Below are 19248 nucleotides of genomic sequence, written 5' to 3' on the forward strand. Positions count from 1 at the left end.
AAGGAAACCGATACCCTGCCAACCGTCATATAATGCGCTGGTCCCTCCATGACATAAGATAGTTTGGCACAGTTTAGTCATGGGGGCCCTTCTTTTTCTTTATGCATCTCAGGGTAACATCACTTTAGTCATCTCTACAGTCCATGTAGTGAAACACAGATGCTGGAATATTTTCCTCTATTGTTTTCTTTGTATGTAAGTTGTGGTGTGCACTGGAAAAACACAGCACTTTAGATTTCTAATCGCTCAGTCACACATTGCATTTTTTTTTCTTGCGGTTTTTGATCTGCAGTGCGTAGTTAAAAAAAAAAAAAAAAAAATGTAGCATGTCAATTCTCTCAGCTTTTTTACTTTATTTTATTCCTCACTGAGATAAATGAGTTTCTTAAAAGCTACAAGAAAAGTGCTGTGTGAGAACATACAGAAAATCTAGACCTAATACTTATGTCTTCTGCCAAGACTGTGCAAGTGGCATATCAGGGTCACTATAATTCCGAGGTCTTGAAGAAGAGTCCTTGTGGACTATACAAGACACAAGGTTACCCTACTAATATACAGTGTAAGCGCAAAGGAAGTCATTTATCTTTAAAATGGTTGGGACCTAATGGATAAATAATTGTGGACACAAATACAGAACAATCATATCAGCCATCAGGGGATGTCAGGGAGACCTCATACACATTAGACAACCTCATACACATTAGACTGTTTACCGATCTGGCTAAAGAGGTTGGGTTTGGCTGACTCTGATCTACTGTGTACTGCTGGATTCATACCAGTGGTTCTACAGCATTTTAATTATAGCACGTGTTACTCTTCCACAAAACATAGCTGCATCTTCCTTGTGTATATTAGTTTATACACTTCGTAAGCTCTCCAGAGATTCATGCTAAAAATCTAACACATGGTGTCGGACACTAGATGAGCGGGGCTTACCTCAGGCAGGATTGCTTTGAATACTGGAGCATCCATCAAGGTGATCTGGCTCTAGATTAAAACAAAAAAGGCAAGTGACTAACAAGAAAACAATACTGATAGAGAATGGATAAACTTTATTATAAGAAATAACCTATTGGGGTTAATTGTTGTTCTTTTGAGATCACAAAACAGATATGTGTGTGGCTCAGCCTACAAATTATCGTTTCATTATAGGCAAGTGTCTGAGAGGACATAGTTGTCCAGAATTAGAAAAACATGGCTGCTTTCTTCTTCTACATATTGTGTCTGGTTTTGAAGTTCAGCCCAACTAAAGTGAATAGTGCAGAGATGTGATGCTACACACGACATGTAGACAGGGGTCATTGTTTAGGGGGAAGGGGGAGCGGCCATCTTTTCCTAACCTTGGAAAATCCCTTTAAGGAAACATAGTCTGTCCATACAGCTCTATTTCCCAAGATCAAGCATGAAAATTACAAACAGGAGGCTGCGGCCAAATGCGATGCAGGGAAATGCAGCTCATCCCTATTAAAGTGAATGGGGCCGGCTGCAGTATCCTGCACACCTGAGAAGGAAGGAGCACCACTTCCGCACTACACTAACCTCAGAGCTCCACACCTTCTAGGGCAATAGACCACAAAGTGACAGCATTTCCAGTGGTAAGCCAGTACTTTGAAAGATCGCAATACCACATTAACTGTGCATACATACATACAAACACACACATATATATATATATATATATATATATATATATATTTTATATACACACACACACATACATACGGAGCTACTCTTGATTATCCCAGGAAATTAGGAGAAACAGAGTCGAAAGCTACGAAAATATATATAACTTTATGAATTACAAGAGGACATATCTTGGGACAAGACAACATTCATAAGTAGTCACATAATGTATTCAAGATAACGATGAAAAAATAACCATTGCCTGGAGATGAAAAGGACTAGTGCTGCCCTATAATAAAATAGACTGGGTAACACAGTGCTAAGACAGGTCAGACCAAAATGGTTGACCACATGGATCCGCAGTGGGAATTTTTTATATAAATTAGAGGAATGCCTAATTAATCATTACAATATAGCCAACCATAAATAGACTGACCAGACGAAGCACATGTAATGCCTGACTGATGGCCCAAAGGCACACACTGATACATATATATGGCGTGGCAGAACAACCTCAATAAAGGTAACCAGTGTTTTGAAGGTTCACATACAAAAGGAGGTGTTTACACCGCACCAACAATAAGGAGGTAAAATCAAAAGCAGGTTAAGAGAATGATAAACTAAACCATTGCTGTAGCCGCCCAAGTGGGCCCTCGGTCACCTGACACAAACCGCCCATGCCTTTCGCTGATTGGGTGGTTTGTGTCAGGTGACCGGAGGCCCATGATATTTAAGAGGCATTTTTTAATCCATTAGCCACGCCTACTGAGGAAGCAAATATCACCTTAGTGAAACGTATGTTGGGGTGACTGATGCACCTGAGCGGCTACAGGAATGGGTAATTTATCATTCTCTTAACCTGCTTTTGATTTTATCTCTTTATTGGTGGTGGGGTGTAAACACCTCCTTTTGTATGTGAACCTTCAAAACACTGGTCACCATTATTGAGGTTGTTCTACCACGCCATATATACATATCAGTGTGTGCCTTTCGGCCATCAGTCAGGCATTACACGTGCTTCGTCTGGTCAATCTATTCATGGTTGGCTATATTGTAATGATTAATTAGGCATTTCCCTAATATATATAAAAAATTCCCACTGCGGATCCATGTGGTCAACCATTTTAGTCTGACCTGTCTAAGCACTGTGTTATCCAGTCTATTTTATAACAGGGCAGCACTAGTCCTTTTCATCTCCAGGCAACGGTTATTATTTTTTCACCATCATCTTGAATACATTATGTGACTACTTATGAATGTTTTCTTGTTCCAAGGTATGTCCTTTTGTAATTAATAAAAAGTTATATATATTTTTGTAGCTTTTGACTGTTTCTCCTCCTTTTCCTACAATGTCAATGAGTCGACACTGCGTTTACTCTTCTGGGTATATTTAGCACATTGTTGCTTGATTTCTAAGTATGTATTATTGGAGTTATTTTTTCTATTTTTATTATCCCAATCTGTTAGAAAGGTCCCCCCAATGATGAGCTGACTATAGGCTTCCCCCGCTGCTGCAGCCCCCCAGAAATATATATTGGCAACACGTGCTTGACTTGCATGCAGCATCAACATAGGAGAATAGAGGTATAGCAAGACGCCCACTGAAATAAATGAAAGGTCCAAATAATACATGGACATGCCTGACCCAAAAGAGAAAGATGCTTACTAAAGCTATCGTTAATTGATGAAGATCCCAATGTGGGACCCCCTACTAATAACCCAGAAAGCACACTACAAGGTAATTGCTCAATCCCTTTATTATTATTATTATACATTTTTATAGCGCCATTTATTCCATGGCGCTTTACATGTGAACGGGGCAAATATAGACAAGTACAGTAAAGATGAGCAAAAAAAGGCACAAACAAGTACAGAAGGAGAGAGGATCCTGCCGCGAGGGCGCATAGTCTACAGGGGACTAATATATAACGTAAGCTAGACTGAAAAGAAATAATCCAATTGCTTACTGCAAACTCCTCAGGAGTCACTTTCAATACATCGAACACCACAGCATCATAGCTCTTGTTGGCGTAGTCGGAACTATGTCCGTCCAAAGAGTCCGAGCTGCTGCTCCCCTGTGAAAAAAAAAAAAAAGTTACATAGTAAAAAAGGCTAAGAATGAAACAGAAGTCATCATTATACTACATATCCATCTCTTCCCTTCATTAGTTCATGTAGGTACTCATCGCTATAAGGCTATGTTCACATGCTGCGTTTTTGCGGCTTTTTAATGCAAATTTTAAGCTGTGTTTTACAGTACAAGAAAATGAAATTTCAGGAAACTCATGCACACATATTGATTTGGCCACTGCTTTGATTTTGCAAATTTCAGCATGTTTGCAGCATTTTTTTTCACCTATAGGAACCAATGGGTAAGTGCAAAATTGCAGTAAAAACACAAGCATCAGCTTTTGCTGCATTTTTGGTGCAAAGCAATGACTTTTTGGGGTCACTAAAGTTTATCAACGTGTACAAGAGACAACAAAAACACAGCAAGAAAAAAAGCAGTAAAAACTAATCAAAACCTGCTATTTGTAAGCAGCTTCTTTACGGTCAAGAGACCAGGTTTTGCCTGCGGAAAAAAAAGCAGCAAAAAAGCATAATGTGAAGACATCCTTAAGGGGTTAATACATTGCATTTCAGACATTCTCTTTTTCAGTACGGTATATGTACCTATTTTCTCCACATTGCACAACCATAATTATATGTTCTTCTTCCATACTTTAATTCAGTTGTTAAATTGTCATATTATTTTCTCATTATCTACAGTTGGAAGGACTTATGGCTGAACTTCAGGCTTTTTGAAAAAAAAAAAACCTTTAAAGATCATCAGGGATTCTCCAAAACAATATAATTAATGTAATAAATAGTAGATCCTATGGCAGAAGCAATAGGCTTTTATAGTTGCATACATAGAAAGAGGCCAAGGGTGTCCAATCCATCACAGTCTATCACATCATTTATATATCCATTTTATTATAGTAAAAGCATGCATGCACATGGTCCGACGAACAATGTTTTGTCAGTATAGATTGGTTCAGCCAACGTCAGTCTTAGGCTACTTTCATTCACACTAGCGTATGGCCGAGCAGTGGAGGGCTGCGGACTTCCTCCGGGAAGCTCCGCCCATGGCCGCACCTCCTCCGGTCAGCATGCGGCCTGTACCCTATCTTTAACATTAGGTACGCAGGCCTTGCCGATGTATGCGGATGCCTCTGCATGCATCATTTTGACGGTGTGGCAAACCGCGTTGAACACACCGTCAAAATGACGCATGCGGAGGCATCCGCATACATCGGCAAGGCCTGCGTACCTAATGTTAAAGTTAGGGTACGCAGGCCGCATGCCGACATAGGTGGAACTGACCGGAGGCAGTGCGGCCGTGGGCGGAGCCCTTATTATAAGCAAGCGTCATTCAAGTATTTTGCAAACCTGGGTGGCAATTCTGAAGCTTAAATATCGGCTATGGATGTGGTCCCTCAGCTTTCCCAAACACTAGATTTAACTATGAAAAGAATAATACCAAAGTTAATAAATAGCTAAAATTATTTGTAGGATTATTAATGAGGTCTGTGGATTTAGGGGTTCTTGCACAAAACAGATGGGATATTCCCATAAAGGAAGTAGATTAGATGTTTTACTCAACCCAGCATCACATCTGGCTCAGTGCCATATTTTCTTTCTTAATAAATAAGTTTTCCCAAAGGTTTTTCTAGACTGGGAACGTTTGCATCATAAAATATCAAATTAACTGGAATTTACATAAGGACACTTGGTAAATCCCACCACTGGTCAACAACATGAAACTCTTGTAGGTCGGCTGTGGTCAGGAATGTAAATCAAAGCCTTTTCACAGTCATGCAACATTAATTTGTAGACAGATTGCCCTGAAATAAGAAGGCTCTGTACACTAACACCCAGAGACAGAAAGCTGACTAAATATACAGTTTGAAGAAATTACCCAAATGATATGTACCAGGAAGAGATGATTGAAACCTTCTAAAGCATATATAGATCTGTAACCTTGCATCATAGGTTCTCTCCGGTGACAAGCCAGTAAAGGAATGCACTGTAAATTGTGACTAGCGGTAACCTATACAGTACAGATTTACACAACTTTATATGTGTCAATAGCACATTCATCTTTTAAGGCCCCTTTATATTTAGCGATGCACCAGCGATCCTGACCACGATATGACCCAGTCAGGATCACTGGTGCATCTCTAAATGGTCGCCAGTGAGCTGCCAAACAGGCAGATCTCACTAGCGATGCAGCAGCAGTCGGGGGTCGCTCTTACCTTTCAGATGCGGCGATGATTACGTCCTCCTGCCCGCATCCATGGCTTGCTCGTTGGCGCCAGCAGGAAGCCGACGACGATAAATGGACCAGGCCGATCTCGCGCGATCAGCGATAGCCAGCGGGGAGCCGGGTCGGAGGTATCACATGTAGCGATATCGCTTCTGCGTCACAAAATCGGTGACGCTTTAGCGATATTGCTAGCGATATCGCTATGTGTAAAGCCCCCTTTAGACTCTTTGCTAAGTATTGAAAGAGAGTCAGTCAAGAGTGAAGGTTTTATGACCAAGATGAAGTAGGGGTGAAGGATATTGCAAGACATTTTCAAGTAACGTTCCAAAATGATTTTAAGTTTTTAAACCCGATATTATGTATAAGTAATGTGAAGTAATGATACCGAATTTGCAAGCAAGTCATCAAATTGTGTAACAGATTATACCTCTCAGACATCTGCACCTAAGTTTTTATGACAAAATTTAGAGATGAGAAATCCAAGTCAAGGTCCCTTTGTCCAATATCCATTCTAGTCCTCAGTGGCAAAGGCACCTCTGCTCTTGGCATCCTGGGTACTGCTGTCTGTTACACGGCGTGGTGAGCTGAAGCTTTTATTTGTACCTTTTTTGGGGTAATAACAACATTTTGAACCCCTTTTTTTCCTTTTCTTAGAGAGGTATGACAACCAAAAAATGTTAGTTCTGGAATAATTTTACATTTTGATAGGTCAGACACGTAAAGATTCTAATTTGTTATTTCTTTAATTCTAAACTATGAAAACGGAGTTAATCAAGCTTCTGTATTATATATATATATATATATATATATATATATATAAAAACTTTTTTTTGCTAATTTTTTTTTTTTTTTTAGTAGTCCTCTCAGGGGGAGTTGGACCTGTTTGCTGAGGGGTGGCCATGCTTGAGTGCTGAAAGGAAGTGTTCGTCCAGAGCTCCTAGAATCCTGAGCAATTATCATGGATATAACACCACCTTTATTCCCCTACTTTTTGTCCTGGGAGGAGAGAATTTACAGATCTGGCAAAAATTAAGCGACCACTGCACAGTTTTATAAAAATCAGCTTCTCTACATGTCTGACAGCCATTCCATTCCAGTGTCAGTTGAATTCCAACCAGAGTACACCTCATTCTACTTAACGTCTTCTGATTAGGTGATCACCTGAACCTTATCTTATTTAACAAAGGAAAGTATAAAAAAAACCCTGTTGTGGTGTTCACAATCCTCTTGCAATAGGACAAGCTGGATGGCAAAACAAGTGCTAGTAATGTCCCAAGAGTAATAGGAATGAAAAAATAACTTTTATCCATGCCAAAGGAGTTAAAAAGAAAAGTCTTGAGTGAGGAAAAGGGCTCAATTCTGGCTTTACTAGCAGAGGGATACAGTGAGCGCCATGTTGCCTCCATCCTTAAAATTTCTAAGACGGCAGTCCATTACAACAAGGTCAAGCTGCAGACATTAGGGACAACAACACTACAGACTGGCAGAGGGCGAAAACAACTCTCCACTGACCGGGATGACGTCATCTTATTCGAATGTCACTCAGCAACCACAGGATATCAAGTGACCTACAAAAGGAATAGCAAATGGCAGCTGGGGTGAAGGATTGGACCATAGAGGACTGGAGTAAGGTAATCCTCTCTGATGAGTTTAATTTTCAGCTTTGCCCAAAACCTGGTCATCAAATGGTTAGACGGAGACCTGGAGAGGCGTACAAGCCACTGTTGTGAGTTCATTTTTCCCTTCACCATTGAGGACTGATGAACTCCCTCTTCTGGTGAAGGAAGGTAGTGAGGCTGATTACCAAGCATCTGGGCAGGATGATGATGACTGGGTGACGGGAATTGCTGACTGGATATAAGGCAGCCGACGCCCTTTTGCCTTGCTGGTGATCTCTCTGAGGGATTCTAGGAGACCAGTCTGATTCCTGCTCCTCAAAACCTAAGTTTTCTGCTCTGCCTTTTGCATTTGTGTTTTGGTTTTGTTTTTCCTTGTTTTTCTGGATTTCTGCCATTCCCTGCTGGGGTGTGCTGAATTCCTTTTTGCTCTGTCTTCAGAAGATACCTGAGTGCTGATATAGTCTTTTTTTAAGCCTAGCCTCTTCAGGGCTTTTTTCCCTATCAGCTGTTGGCTCTTGTTTTGATAGGGTTTTGGCGGATTACAGACAGCAGCTTTTCTATCCTGTCCTATGTAGTTAGCTTGGGCCTCATCTTTTGCTCAGCCTATCTTTCTATCTGTGTGAGTGTTTTTTCATCTTGCTTCACCGTCATTATATGTTGGGGGCTGCCTATTGCTTTGGGGTCTGCTCTGGGACTGTTTAGATTTCCCTTTCTGTCTTTAGGCTATGTAGTTATCCGGCTGTGATCGAGGGGTCTAGGGCACCGTAGGAACCCCCCACGGCTACTGCTAGTTGTTGTTGATAGGTTCAGGGGTCTGTAATCCGATAGCTGCCAACTTCTCTGGTTTTCTGGACTTAGCTAGTATTTCTGTTTTTGCCTCCTACGGTGACTCATTCATAACAAGCCACAGTGTCTTGCACCCACTTTGAAATTTGGTGGAGGATCAATGACGATCTGGGGATGCTTCAGCAAGGCTGGAATTTGACATGTTAATCTTTGCGAAGGACGTATGAATCAAGCCGCATACAAGGTTATCCTGGAAAAACATCTGATTCAATCTGCTCAGGCAATGTTCCCCATCTCAGAGGACTGCTTTTTCCAGCTGGACAAAGCTAGGTCAATCAATGTGTGGATGAAGGACCACCACATCAAATCCCTGTCATGACCAGCCCAATCTCCAGACCTGAACTCCACAGAAAACCTCTGCAATGTAATTAAGAGGAAGATGGGTAGTCACAAGCCATCCAGCAAAGAAGAACTGCATAAAGGTCACCCAAAAGCAGTGTGAAAGACTGGTGGAAAGCATGCCAAGACGCATGAAAGCGGTGATTAAAAATCATAGTTCCACAAAATATTGATTTCTGGACTATTCCTGAGTTAAAACATTAGTATTGTTGTTTCTAAATGATTATGAACTTGTTTTCTTGGCATTATTTGAGGTCTGCAAGAACTGCATTTTTTGTTATTTTGAAAAATTTCTCATTTTCTGAAAACAAATACAAAACTTAGTGTTTGGAAATTTGAAGACATGTTGTCAGTAGTTTATAGAATAAAAGAGCAATTTACATTTTACTCAAAATTATACAGCTCTGGCAAAAATTAAGAGACCACTGCCTAGTTTCAGTTTGTCTGATTTTTCTCTTAATAGGTATATTTTTGAGTAAAATGTAAATTGCTCTTTTATTCTATAAACTACTGACAACAGGTCTTCAAATTTCCAAGCATTAAATTTTGCATTTATTTTTTATATATTCTTTTTAACGGAGCTGAGGTTTAAGGTTCTAGCACCCCCCGGGTTCTCTGGGATCCCCCGATCACTCCCTCCTCGGTACCGCCGTTGTCTCTACAGGCTCCTCTGAAGTCCCCTGTGCCACCGGCTTCTTCTTCCAGGAGAAAATGGCGGCGCATGTGCAGTGCACCTGCCGAGATCTACCGGCCGGCATCCAGCAACAATAGAAGATTTTTTCCTATTGGTTCATTTTGATCACTATAATAGGGTCTATCACAGTGATCAAAATAAAAAAATAGTAAATCAAACCCCCTTTATCACCCCATTAGTTAGGGAAAAATAATAAATTGAAAAAAAAAAAAAGTACTTATTTCCATTTTCCCATTAGGGTTAGAGTTTGGCTAAAGGGAGTTAGACTAAAGTTAGGGTTGGTGCTAAAGTTAGGGTTTGGATTGTTACGATTGGGATTAGGGTTAGGGTTGGGATTAGGGTTAGGGGTGTGTTGGGGTTAGGGTTGGAGTTAGAATTGGGGGGTTTCAACTGTTTGGGCACATCATGGGCTCTCCAAATGCGACATGGCGTCCGATCTTAATTCCAGCCAATTTTGCGTTGAAAAAGTCAAATGGCGCTCCTTCCCTTCCGAGCTTTGCCACGCATGTTTCGAGCTATTGGCTCTCATCATATTACAAGACTCATTAAAGGGTTGATTGTGACTTATAGGATCGTTACTAACAACAGGTGGCGCTATAGAGTTCAAGTCCTCTTTTTCTCTGAAGAGTCAATTTGCATATTATTTTCCCAGAGCAGCATTGCACAGCGAATAAGCCTCCTTACCTTGACACGCCAGAGCTGGCATGTCACTCTCCACAAGGAGAAATCTTACCGCTTAGACCTCAGTCCAGAGCCTCTCACCTAGCCAAATCAGTTCTCATACTTTGCACTGACGAGAGCCAATAGCTCGAAACAATAATGTCTGCAAATAGAGTTCAAGTCCTCTTCTTCTCCAGAGGTAATTTGCACATTTTTTTTTTAAAACATTCTAAAAATTTCTGTAAAGCACCTGAAGGGTCAATAAACTTCTTGAATGTGGTTTTGAGCACCTTCAGGGGTTAAGTTTTTAGAATGGTGACACTTTTGGGTATTTTCTATCATATAGACCCCTAAAAGTGACTTCAAATGTGATGTAGTCCCTTAAAAAATGGTGTTGTAAAAATGAGAAATCGCTGTTTAACTTTTAACCTTTACAACTTCCATAACAAAAAAAAATTTTGTTCCAAAATTGTGCTGATGTAAAGTAAACATGTGGGAAATGTTACTTATTATTAAGTATTTTATGTGACATATCTCGGTGATTTAAGGGCATGAAATATTAAAGTTGGAAAATTGCAAAATTTTGGACAAATTTCCGTTTTTTTTCACAAATAAATGTAAGACATATTAAAGAAATTTTACCACTATCATGAAGTACAATATGTCACGAGAAAAAAATGTCAGAATCACCGGGATCCATAGACGTGTTGCAGAGCTATTACCTCATAAAGGGACAGTGGTCAGAATTGTAAAAATTAGCTTGGTCATTAACACTAGAACTACCGGAGGGGTCATTTTGACCCATTTGCTATTTCTTTTTCCTATAATTTCTAAAATTTTAACAAATGAGTTGTGACTTTTTGTGACTTTTATTTATTCATGGTAGTGTATATTTTAGGACACAAAAATGAATTGTAACTTTTTTCAGGGGCCCGGATTTTACAATTCATACCTATAAGTACTGAAGGGGTCAGTTTGACCCCATACATAAAAGTAGTAGTAGGCAAGTCACCTAATATTACAGAGTACAGAAAATCACAGTGCTTCTCCCTAGTTGTAGATTGTAATTGTATCTTTGCATATCAGGGATGATTCAGCATTTTGTTTTGTCTAAACTTGTCTAAACATGTTTGATCCATGTCTCTTGTAGCGATTTTCTGTCTGCACTTCAATAGCAAACAGTACAGTTGAAGCTACAACTCTGCATGTTTTTACAGTGTTGTTTTATTACTTCTGCGATCTTACAAGTCCCTTTTTGCAACGTATATTTGAAGCATGAGTAAGAAGAGGGGTCAGACAAGTGATGAAATTTTGAAATGTCTTCAGAATTTATCTGAAAATGAGTCAGAAGAAGTGGCCCATCATCCGCAATGTCTGAACCACAAACAAAAGGACAAGAAATCCGGAAGCGTCGAAAATGTGGAGTTGGAAGATGCAACAAAATAAAACAACTAAAACTTGCGCAAGCTGTAACAAACCAGTTTGTGGAAAATGCACTGGGAAAGTGGAAGAAAGTACTGTTTGTTTTAACTGTTGGACACCGCATGCTATGACCATGTAAAAGGAAAATGCGTGCTGTACTTGATCTTAACACTGTTCCTACTAAGTTAAAATAAATGTTCTTTAATTTGTTGGCAACAAAAAAGATATTTTTACTCCAGAGTCAGCACTTTTGAATGGGGGTCAAAATGACCCCTAATGGTAGTTATAGGTATTATGAAACATGCGGTAGTTCTAGTGTTAACATGCAAACCACCCTTGGAGGTAAAGGGGTTAAAAGTGAGTGCTACAGACACATAGTCAGACCATGAGCTAAAACCTACGCTAGCATCTGCTGTCATTCTAAGTGTTTAGATACTTTCAAAGAAATAATCGATTCTGGTATGGGTGTCGTGTGTGTGTGTGTGTGTGGGGGGGGGGCAGTTTTTTCTGTAGAGCGATTGATACGCCAGAGATTATACAAATCAAATTTGCATATCATTTTCAGAAAACTAGCTGACTTTGAGAACCACTTGGTAAGGATCTACAAAGGGAGAGACTATTTATTGTGTATGAAAAGAGAACAGTGAAGTCTTCTCCAATGATCCATGCTTAGGGGGGAAGGCAAAAAGTTTTAGGAACACAGTTGAGAAATGGAATTTGTGAGACACTGTGTACGTATATATTTGAGGAGAAGGAAAAGAAAAAGATACCTGTAGCCCTCGCTTGGGTACATAACTGTGAGGGCTGATATGCCGGCCCGCCTCAGACTCAACATGTCACACTCTTCTCACTTCTGTTCCTACCGGATGGGCACACTAAACACTGGTAGCTAATTTTACCTATCAATATGGGTATTTAAATCCTTTCAGGCAAGCAGAGTCACATTTCCCCTGACAAAGCCATGCCAAACACGGCGATATGCGTGAGGTCGGCTCCAAGATCGGCGGTCTCTCCATCTCTTCTGTACCCCTCATGACCTTCCGTGCGTGGTACTGTAGGTATTATCCACTCAGGCATCTATTCATTCATCCCCTCATGTAGGCATTCTTTCTCTTTAGCCGAGTCCAGTGGCAAAATATTTTTGCACATTGTGCACCATGGACCATAGCTACTTTTCTGTGAACAGCCTTCATTGATTTACAATGCCTACACCCACTATTGCATAGGCTGGTTTCTTTGGCTGTCACAATTATTTGGATGTTCCTTCATATTATCACTATTCTTGATCGTGGAGACCCCTCAATGTCTATGTCTTATCCATACACTATCTATGCCTAGTTCCAAGCATTTATAACGAGAGGGGGTTCATTATTTTTTTTTCTCCCTTCCTATACCCTTTTGTGGTTTTGTTCATGATTTATTACCTCATTACCTACGGGCACGGGCAATATATATTGTATTATTAAGCATTATTCTATAGTCATTTATCTGATATGGTTATGCACTGTGTGGGGTATTCAGGTCTGGTACGTCTGACATGTTTTTAAATGTTTTCATTTCTAATTTGCTTGTGGTTTTTCTATACTCATTATTTACTGGAGTGTGCACATTTCCACAGGTAGCTCTTTTTCTCTTCCTTCTCCTCAATTCTATGGTATACTACCTGATGTTGCACCTCCTCTATACCATTTTTTTGTTTATATTCAGATTTATTTTGTTGTGCGCTCTTATCCAATATCCTTAACAGCCTGGGTACGTATATATTACATAATATAATTGGAATGTCTGTATAAGTGCCTTGTAGCATAAAATCTCTTCTCTGGGGATCCTTAATTACTGATGAAATATGAATAGGACATGTCCCCAAGACCAATGCTGCCACCCCGGCCTTTTTCCTTGTCTAAGAAGCTAAATATATTGTGGGGTATAGATGCTTGGCAAAGTTACAATTCCCCTCCAAGTTTACGTGAGTTTCCTGCAAGAAGACTATGTCACCATGGTTTTTGTGTAATTGGTTAAAACCCATACATCTGCAATGGGTGTTCTTGGTGTGAAAAAGTTTTAGTACCTGGCTAATTTTACAGGCATTTATTCTGGAATATGCCTTTCTGTCATAGATAACTGCACATGTATCTGATTTCATAACATGAGTTTAACAACCAAATTCATTTTTTGGAATATCCATGGTCTGACTCTAAACATCCTGAAAGTTTTGAATATATTAGGAAATCCAACCCAGTGATTGTATGATTGCAAGAAACGCATATGCCAAAAGATTCCATTAATATGTTACATACACCAGGTCTGTGGGATATAGTTTGCATGTGTTGCATTCTAATTACTCTAGAGGGGTTAGCCTTCTGGTGCATAAGAGAATCCGTTTTAAATGTATAGACTCATGTAGAGATGATCAGGGCAGGTTTGTTGGAGGCAGATGTTCAATATCACACATTGAATGCATTATTGTAATGATCCGTGTAACTCCTCCATACTCCAGCATCTCGCTTAAATACATAATAGCAAAAATTGTTGGCTGGTCATATATTCATTTAATTATAATGGGTGACTTTATTACTATTAGCAATCCTTTAAAAGATAAATTTACTGGAGGGGACTACATGGTATCTCCTTTTGGTCGCCTTATTAATAAGTTGGATCTAGTGGATGTCTGGAGGAAAAGGTATCCCACCTCAAGGGCTTGCTCATGTGCTTTGTCGATATACCAGTCCTTTCTAGAATTAATATGGTTCTGTGTAATCTTATGGTACAGTTTTTATCAAATATTGAATACTCTCCTACGTCTCTATCGGACCTTTCGCCTACATTATTCAATTCAGAATATAGGGGAACCTCTTAAGAGCCAGGCATTCCCCGATTTGGAAACAATCCATTTTAGCTCAAACTTATTGATTATAACATTTTAAAGGGAAACTAGTGATATTAAACTCGGCGCTGACCCCATTAGTGTGGTTGGTAATGAAACGAAGGCCTTTTAGAGGTGGGTGTTCAAAAAAGAAATAAAGCTGGTAAAAGAATTCCTGGAAAAAAGGAGTGGGAATGGATGATAGAGTATGGAAGACTGAATAAACGTGTATTCAAAATAATTGACTTGAAAATAAAACGCAGTGAAAAGAGGCTCAAAAAATTATTAACATTGCAACTGGAACAAGCAGAAAATAAATGAATGTTTTATGAGGAAGTTGAAACAACTGGTTGCCTATTAGCTAAACTGGTGCAAGCTCAGAGGGAGAATTCTTTTAATTACCAACTAAATTATAGGGAGGAAAATATCAACACTCAAATTCCTAAAGTATTTGTCAAGACCCAGCTGTCAGGTGACCCGGGACCAGGGGCATTTTCCCTGTCCCTAACACTAGGGGGTTCCCTAGCTCGCCCTACTCCCCAGGATACTCCTGAAGGTGAAGATGCCGGGGCCTCCACCCTTGCCTTACCTCCTGAGTTAGCCTTCCGTCTGTTCTCTTCCCCCACCCAGGGAAGAGGGGCGCTACGGTACTACGCACGATAGTACATCAACCCAACAAATAAGGCAACACAAACAAGGTTTAACAGAGAACTACAGGCTTCCAAAATATTCACTCAGGTAGGCGAATAAACCAAGTTAGAGAAGGATAAGGAATTACCACACATACAACCCAAGCAACAGTCACTGATAACTCCTCTAACTCTCCTTCTCATATGACCTCCTCTCCTTCCGTTAGACATGCAGCAAATACTTGCTCTGACAAGGATTTGTAACACAGCCCAGATAATAAAGGGGAAAGGAGTGGCTATCTGAGCTCAGCTGTGAGCACATGGATTTCCAACATGGCCGTTTAACCCATATTCTGCCAGAAGGAATAAACACATTTAAAATGAAGGAGGGGTGCTTCTTCTCAGCGTCTGAGTAAGAACAATCATATGCTGCGGTCTTTTGGCTCTACACTGTCGCAGTAACCCTGAGACAGTATTGCAGATTTTACACAGTTTCTACACTAATTTATACTCCTCTAGGGTTAATTACCGTACTTGCAGGAGGAACTTTTGAGGTATTTGGCAGGGATCAGATTTCCTTCTTTGTGAGATAATATAAAGTATATCTAGATATGCCGATTTCATTGCAAGAAATTCAACAAGCTATGTGGAAGATGTTGAACGAAAAGGCCCCTGGGTCAGACAGCCTTCCAAGTCTATAAGCTTTTTGAGAGGGAATCACTGAAGCATTATTTGGAGATAATTAACAATGTCTTTGCATCCGAGGATCTTTCATGATCTTTATACAAGGCAATAATTATGTTGTTACCTAAAGAGGAAAAAGACAATGAACTACCGGACACTCAGACCTATATCGTGAATGACTACAGACGTTAAGATCCTAGCCAAAACCCTTGCAACACGTCTGAGTTTGGTGATTACCTCGGTAATTCACTCTGACCATGCTGGCTTCACGCCCTCAAAATCAACAGCCATTAATATACGTATGGTATTCCGAAATCTACATGAGATTCAGGTTGATTGGAGTAATAAAGCTATTCTCTCTCTGGACGCTAATATGGGCTTTGATAATGTGGAGTGGGTATACATCTGGGAGGTACTAAAAGAAATGGGTTATAGTCCTAATTTTATTAGGTGGATTATGTTATTGAAAAAAGCACCTATGTCTAGAGTAAGAACCAATGGGGCTATATCTGATCGTCTTGAGTTATATAGAGGTACCAGGCAGGGCTGCCCTCTGTCCCAACTGCTCTTCACTCTTGCTATAGAGTCATTACCCTGCATTAGTAGACGGCACCCAGAGATAGAGGGGTTTAAATATGGAAATAAAGCGGAAACCTGATAACCTGTTATTATTTAGTAATAACGCTAATATTTTAATTACAATTATAATGGACACAAATAAGAAATTTGGGTAATTCACAGGTGTAACGATAAACTGGTCAAAGTCTGCTTTACTTCCCCCTGGACAACAGATATCTTACCTCTGGATGCTTTTTCAGATCCTGTTTGCTCTTTATACTGTTGTATTTCAGTATATAGCAAAACTTATGTTCATGGCCTGGGCCTCATAGGAGGAAAAGATGACAACGATGTGGCCTTCAGTAGGTAACGCGGCTGCCATAATAATCCATTTGGCACCAGAGATGCCTGCACACACCAGCAATCAGACCATTTAAATGTCACTATCAGAGATTTACCGTGGCATTTAAATGGTAAAAACAGCAGCGATAGGAGCTACCTCCAGTTGTGCTATTGCTGTATAACACGTACAGCATCTGTCAGATATTGTGCGCGATCGGTTATTGCGTTTTAATGATTTCATAATATCAGGAATTTCTACTTCTACATAGTAGATATTTGAGAGATTGTCTAACATTGGAAAATAATATTTCCACCCATGAAGCCTTTGGTTAGCTTAAAAAAAAAATATTTCTTCCCGCAGACACAAATTGCTTTTACTTAAACACAAGACCTCTGCTCCTGCAAGCCTTGGAACTAGCTGTGATAAACGGCTGTTGGTAATAATTGAAGACCTGGGCTGTTGTCTTTGGCCTAAATTGTAAACCTTTTTCAATGCTCAAGTTTTAATATTCATCAGTTTTTGGTTTTGTGGCTTGCATCTTGCCAAATACGAGGAGGCAAAAAATTGAGAATCCATGGAAAAAATATCATTTTTCCGGCTCTCCTGACCTGGCCACAAACTTTGGCTCTGAGCTGTAACCTTCATGCAGAATCCCTCATTACGATGTCAAAAGTATCAAAAGCTTTCAGCTAACAACTTTGTACATTTCCAACCACGTGAGTAAAAATGGGAGAAAAGTGCATCAAAATGAGGAAAAGCCAGCAACAGGTATGAGATAAATTACAATAGTCTACCATGAAAGATGAAAAATATCAAATCAAATTCTATTCCAAAACCAATAATTCTGCAGACAAGTCTCTTGTCATGAAAAAAGCTGCATAAAAAATGTGTATTTTTGCAATTTTTTGGTCTGCATTTTCTCCCATTTATTAGGACAATTGAAATATGCTGCAAAAACCCTGAAAGAATTGACATGACTGTGGAATTGTGACAGATTCAAATCTGCAAGGAAAAAATAAGCAACATGTGAAAGACATTTCAGACATTTAATTCACTTTGTTGTGTTTGTAAAATGCTGCATTGTTTTTTAAGGCCAAAAAGGCGACATGTGAACATACCCCCAAGATGTTTGACGCAGTAAAGGATCAGAATAAAAAGTGTGACAAGTTGTAGTTCTGAATGATACCATTCACTTTACCATATAATTTACTGAAAACTAATAGCAAAAATCCAAACAACCATGAAATTGAAAACAAACAAACAGTTCTGTCCACCATTGTTTATTTAGAGGGGGCTGATTAAACATCGTTCAGATTACACTAAAATAACCTAGCAACTTTTTCAATGAGTCAGTACAGATATAGAGATAGATTTTTTTTTTTTTCTTACTATTGTGAAAGGTCGGCTCACTTAGCCACTCCCCGATGTAGACACAGGAACACGTTTGATTAAAGCCTCTGGGAGGTTTATTGCGTCATAAACCAAAAAGTCCAAACTAGTAACAGAAAATAGAATTAGTCTTACTGGTAATTCAGTTTCTAGGAACCTTCCACAACGGCATACGGAGGTTGCCTCTTTGCCCTGATGGGGGACAAGAGACACAGAGAGGTTAAAAGGCCCTCCCACCTCCCACTTGCCAGTGACTTATAACTGAAACCATAGCACTGGTTTATTTTCTGAATCACAGATTTTTATCCAGGAATTTAGGGAGGGAATTAGCACAGTCGTGAAAGGTTCCTAGAAACCGAATTACCAGTAAGACTAATTCTATTTTCTCTAGTCACCTTCCACGATGGCATACGGAGGAATACCAACTAATTTGTCGCTAGGGTGGGACAACGGCCTGGAATACTTTCCAGCCAAAGACTAGATCCTTATTGGACAATACGTTCAATCTATAATGCTTGGAGAAAGTATGTAGTGAAGACCATATCGCCGCCCTGCAGATCTGCTCCGCACACGTACCTGCTTTTTCTGCCCAGGAGACTGATGTGAACCTGGTTGAGTGGGCCTTGACCACCGCTGGGGGTGATTTATTTTGAGCGAGATATGCTTCTGCTATAAGCTCTTTTTATCCAATTAGAGATAGTGTTCTTTGCCACGTTTTTCCCCTTATTTTGACCAGAGTGATGGACAATCAAATTTTGATCAACTCTCTAAGAGCTGGTTTGCTCTATGTAGGACAATGCGTCGGACATCGAGTGTGTGGAATTTTTCCTCCTTCGAGTTTGCTGGATTTTGGCAAAAAGATGGTAGGTTGATTTCTTGGGAACGGTGGAAATCAGAGACCACTTTTGGAAGAAAGGAAGGGTCGAGGCGAAGGACTATTGAGTGGTCTCTAATTAACAAATAAGACTCCCTTATTGATAGGGCTTGCAATTCTCCTACTCTCCTAGCCATAGTTATAGCCACCAAGAAAGCCATCTTGTATGCAAGGATTTGAGGAGAACAGGAAGACAAAGGTTCAAATGGTGAACCTGCGAGCCTCTGGAGCACTAAGTTAAGATCCCATGAGGTCCCAAGATCCCATGAACTATTAACTGTCTTTTAGGGTTCATTCTGAGGGCCGATATCATGAACCTCTTGATCCAGCGATGGCCAGCTAGATCCTGGTCAAAGAGAGAGCTGAGAGCAGAGACCTGGACCTTTAGGGTGCTAG

The 19248-nt window shown here is 39.9% G+C and overlaps 1 protein-coding gene across 9 annotated transcripts in view; it reads right to left on the reverse strand.

Moving 5' to 3' along the window:
- The window catches only part of RALGPS1 (Ral GEF with PH domain and SH3 binding motif 1), a 1264350-nt gene that overhangs the window by 964384 nt on the left and 280718 nt on the right, over positions 1–19248 (reverse strand). For all 9 annotated transcript variants that reach the window (XM_073541171.1, XM_073541175.1, XM_073541174.1 and 6 more), the window contains 2 exons: positions 3591–3698; positions 937–987 (listed from right to left, as the gene is read on the reverse strand). In XM_073541171.1, the coding sequence (XP_073397272.1) occupies positions 937–987; positions 3591–3698 (159 nt within the window). The remainder of the gene's footprint in view (positions 1–936; positions 988–3590; positions 3699–19248) is intronic.

This window comes from Dendrobates tinctorius, unplaced genomic scaffold (assembly GCF_039654945.1).
Source record: "Dendrobates tinctorius isolate UK_male_01 unplaced genomic scaffold, ASM3965494v1 ptg000120l, whole genome shotgun sequence".
Classification (NCBI taxonomy): Eukaryota; Metazoa; Chordata; class Amphibia; order Anura; family Dendrobatidae; genus Dendrobates; species Dendrobates tinctorius.